Source organism: Agrilus planipennis, unplaced genomic scaffold (assembly GCF_000699045.2).
Source record: "Agrilus planipennis isolate EAB-ADULT unplaced genomic scaffold, Apla_2.0 scaffold64, whole genome shotgun sequence".
NCBI lineage: Eukaryota > Metazoa > Arthropoda > Insecta > Coleoptera > Buprestidae > Agrilus > Agrilus planipennis.
The window spans coordinates 141279-145899 of record NW_020438927.1 but is presented as its reverse complement, the minus strand read 5'-3'; the positions used below and the strand labels follow the sequence as shown (position 1 = coordinate 145899).

The 4621-nt window shown below is 32.0% G+C and overlaps 1 protein-coding gene across 1 annotated transcript; it reads left to right on the top strand.

Annotated features, from left to right (window-relative positions):
• The first annotated feature begins 112 nt into the window (after positions 1 to 112).
• On the top strand, positions 113 to 3680 carry LOC108736345 (myotubularin-related protein 10-B). The gene is made up of 8 exons (XM_018468736.2): positions 113 to 322; positions 382 to 424; positions 481 to 770; positions 828 to 952; positions 1004 to 1232; positions 1398 to 1767; positions 1975 to 2315; positions 2790 to 3680. Exons 1-8 carry the CDS (start codon positions 266 to 268, stop codon positions 3255 to 3257), a joined length of 1923 nt encoding a protein of 640 aa, XP_018324238.1. The 5' UTR covers positions 113 to 265; the 3' UTR covers positions 3258 to 3680.
• The last annotated feature ends 941 nt before the right edge of the window (positions 3681 to 4621 follow it).

Genomic DNA, 4621 nt, shown 5'->3' with positions numbered 1-4621 from the left:
GATATATATGTATTATCATATATCATAGATATGTTTGAAGCTAAGTTAACAGAAGTACGTAAAAAGTGAAATTTTGATGCAAACTTCAGGGTATTGTAAATAAAAAGAAAATTGTTATAACCTTATTTTATTCTTGACATTTATTAAATTTTCTTTTAAATATATTTGTTTTTTATTTGTAATTAGTAAGTATATAAGTACGAAATGTTTTATAGCAGCTGTGTAGTGTGAAATAAAATTCAAGTTTCTTATAAAAGCAGCTAAAATGAATGATATAAAAAATACAGGTTTTACAAGTTACCTGGATGAGAGCGAATTAGAGGTACCTAATTGCATTTCCTAGCGTTTAATGGAATAAATTTCAAGTGTATTCTGTTTTAGTCGGTAACATTAAGTGATCTACAAAAAACAAAATTATTAGATGGTAAGGCGGTATTATGATTAAATAATTTCAAGTTCATGAAGAGCATGTCGTTTTAGGCGAAACTCTGGTAGCAGAGGCTCAAAAAGTACTTCTTTTCGCTCCTTTGAGCGACCATAAGAGAGGAACATTAGGCATTTTAACAGTGACAACTTTTAAGCTTGCCTTTGCATGTGCAAACGAGGATGATTATGAAAGTTCATACCAGCAAAACATGCTTCTTGGTCCCTATGAAGTTTGTTTATCATCAATAGACACCATTTATCAAGTAGGAGATAAGTCAAAAAAGAAACTTATACCAGGACAAAATGTATCAGGGAAAATTAAAGAATTGTTAATTATTTGCAAGGTATTTTTCTTTTATAATTATTAATTCTGACCTTAATAAATCAGGTTTTGTTTTTAGAATATGAGAACTTTTGAATTCAGTTTTAAAGATTCTGATAAAGATAGTGGTAGGACAATAGCAAATTCCTTACTTCACCATGCATTTCCTAAGCGACATTCTCTTCTATTTGCATATGAATATGCGTAAGTTTGTAAATAAACAAGTATCATGTTTTACTTTACACTAACTTTTAGAGAACCTTATTTTAAAAGTGGGAAGGATGTTCGAACATTTAGAAAACCAGAAGACTGGAGGCTCGAAATGGAAAGAACGAGATGTCAGTTGTGGAGAATTTCCCTGTTGAATCAGAACTTTGTTGTATCCCCTACATTATGTGAGGCATTTGTGGTTCCTTCCTCAGTAACGGATAGTGGTCTTACAAAGGCAGTTGAACATTTTAGAAATAGATCTTGTCCAGTCTGGGTAAGTTCCTAAGTCCTTTGACCTTTCCAGAGCTCCATATCTAAAAAGGTAAAGGACGCTTTATCCTTTGATGGTGGCTTTGCTGTAGAACTTTCTTTTTGGCATATGATGACTTAAAAATTCTTTTGTCTTTGTGGTTCATTTTTAAAATTTATTCATAAAAAGGTGTGGAGTGCTCCCAGTGGAGCAGCGCTGGTACGTATGTCGGACATCCTTCCCACCATCACAGATAGGACGCAGGAGAATGTAATGTTGGAACATGTTCGCAAAAGCCACGCAGAGAAGCGACAACCCCATATTATGGATTTAAGCAGGGAATGTCCAACTCCAAAAGAAGTACAGTCCAGTTACATGAAATTGCGTGACCTCTGTGCTCCCGAAAACATTAAAACATTCAAAATTCAAGACTACAAATTTTGTGGCCTTCTAGAAAACACCAAATGGTTACAGCATGTATCGACGTGTTTAACAAAAGCCGCCGAAGGAGCCGACCTTATCTGCAACCCTGAACCTACCACTGTCGTTTTACAAGAATGTAAGTACGAATTTTTTATTTTAAAAAGCATGGCGGTCAGAAAATGCCAAAAAGTACATATACAATATGTACTTGAAAGGCGCTTTGTTGTATTAATAACCCTTGGCAAAAAAATTTTGACATTTATATTTCCAAAGAAAATGGATTCTAAAAGTGAGGCTTCAAAATTTTAAATTATCTAATTTGAATTTCATTTCTTTATTACAGACAGTGGCCAAGATATGAATTGTGTAGTTTCCAGTCTAATTCAGCTTCTCTTAGACTCGAACTGGAGAACTGTGTATGGGTTTCAGACTTTGATACAAAAAGAATGGGTTGCTTTGGGTCACCCGTTTACATATAGACTCGGTCACATTTTAAACCCTGATATTGAGGCAGCACCTTTATTTTTGCTTTTCTTGGACTGTGTTTGGCAGCTGCTGCAGCAGTTTCCAACCGCGTTCCAGTTCACGGAGACTTACTTGACCACTCTGTGGGACTCTGCCCATGTCACCGTTTTTGATACATTTTTATTTAATTGCGAACATGATCGAAGTATAGCACGAACGGTAAGTGATTTTTATCTTTTACTATCGCTGTCTAGGGCTTCAGACTAACAACAAAAAAAAAGTAAAAAAGGAATTTTAATATTTTCATGCGAGGAATATAATGCAAAAAGTGTTAATCGCAGTCAAATACATAATTCATTTTTTTTACACAAAAAATATCAACCATTGGTAAGGTAAATATGACAGAACAATAATTCCAAAAAGAGAAAGCCTTAGTATTATCACAGCTAAGTGAAATTGTCAGATTCCTTTCACTGTAATTTATTATGTCAGAAGAACGTATAAGAAATATGATATAAGAAAAATGAAATTGGTAAATGTTTTCAACGATTAGTAATAATGACACTGAAGGTCAAGGAAAAATGAGGAATTTTCTTCTCTCGAAAGCAGTGAACACTGTGTGATTATATTTAATTTTGTATTGGTCTGTTTTATTTTATATAATACCTTTTTTACCCCTAAAAATAATTAAAGGGTCCGAATCCATTGATTCTACGTAGTGTATGGGATTGGAAGGAACAATTCAACGACAAGGATATCGTGTTCTTTTGTAATCCTTTATTTGATGATTCATTTACTCAACGAATAAAGCCGAACACTTCAGTCGCATATATGGAGGTGTGGCTTCAGTGTTACTTCCGGTGGCTTCCTGACCTGGAAATTCCTCGGGGTGGTAAACCACAAATTGATATTTGTAACCGAATTGTAGCGTCCGAAATTTACATGATACGCCAAAAATTGTCGGACGGCAGCGTTAATGGTAATTTACCATATGCTAAGGACGAATATTTACAACTTATGAAAAACATTGGTAGTTTTTTCCCCTTCAGTCGGAATAATATTCAATCTACTGATCTGTTTCCAATAAATAACTCTCTTTTGAACTCTTCTGATATGTTGGACACTCAGTCGATATTTAATCAGAGTATAGCAAATGAGTAATGATTAGAGGAAACAATTTGTGCGCAGGAGTTGATGGTTTTTTTTATTTTTTCATCTTTTTGTCATGTTTATCTTTAAACTAAACTTTTTTAAAAGTTAAGAACTTTCCTTATCGAGTACTAAAAACTGCTTGGAAAAGCATCTCCACCCTTTCCTATTCTGATCGTGAGCCAATCGTCGTATTTCCCGAATACTAGAATATCCCACATCTTTCAACACTAATCTAATCTAGGTCTTCCTCTGACTTTATATAGTCCTGTTTCTGTTTCTAATATTCCTTTAATTAACCTTTCATGTCTCAGAAGGTGTTTTTATTGCCTTCCATAGCACCTTTTGCTTTCCTGATCTTTCAAATACTTCCAATATGGTATAAATATTTAGTCGTGAAATATGATTATTGATAATAATGAATTTGTGAAAAATGANTTTCTAATATTCCTTTAATTAACCTTTCATGTCTCAGAAGGTGTTTTTATTGCCTTCCATAGCACCTTTTGCTTTCCTGATCTTTCAAATACTTCCAATATGGTATAAATATTTAGTCGTGAAATATGATTATTGATAATAATGAATTTGTGAAAAATGAATTTTTTATGGTTTATTTGTTTTGTTGAAAGTAAAGAACATTTTTTTAGACATCCTATACCGGATGAAATTATAGTTTTAATCATGTGTGATGGGGTTCTTTGTTACCATCATTTTTTTCATTTTTGTAAGTGCTAAACGGGTTTAAAATATGTAATACTTTATTTAATAATTTAACTGAAAATTAACATCCTTCAACTCCTGCGAACTTCATACCAAGAATTAAGAAGTATTTTAAGTTCAAACCTAGTACAATTGACATTATGTATTTATAATATATTGTTGAGTTTTACTCCTTAAAAAGTAAGAATTTACTTTTATTCTTGTATTTTTCGATATTTCCTTTTCGTTTTGTTCCCCATTTTCGTAAATATAAGATAATTAATTTAAATTAAACACTGTGCCATTTTTTTTTTTAATAAGTACGGAATTTATTGTCTATGGTACAATTATGATATATGTACATATTTATGTAGCAAGTTTTTTCCTTCCTCTTTGTTAGTTGATATTTAGTGCCTTTGAAGTCAAATGCAAGAAAAAAAGTAAATAAAGTACCTATTGTAATTACTAATATGAGATCTCTGATGTAATATTTTAATTTTTTTTATTTATTAAGAACTCCAGTTTTTTGTAGCATAAAAGTTGATTTTAGCAGCTACAATTAATTAAAATTATCTGTTGACAATACGTCAAGTTAATTGTATTTTATTATTTGGATTTTGTACCATACGTTCCTTTTTTTTATTATTCCATCAAATTTTTATTTGGTGTCCAGTTAC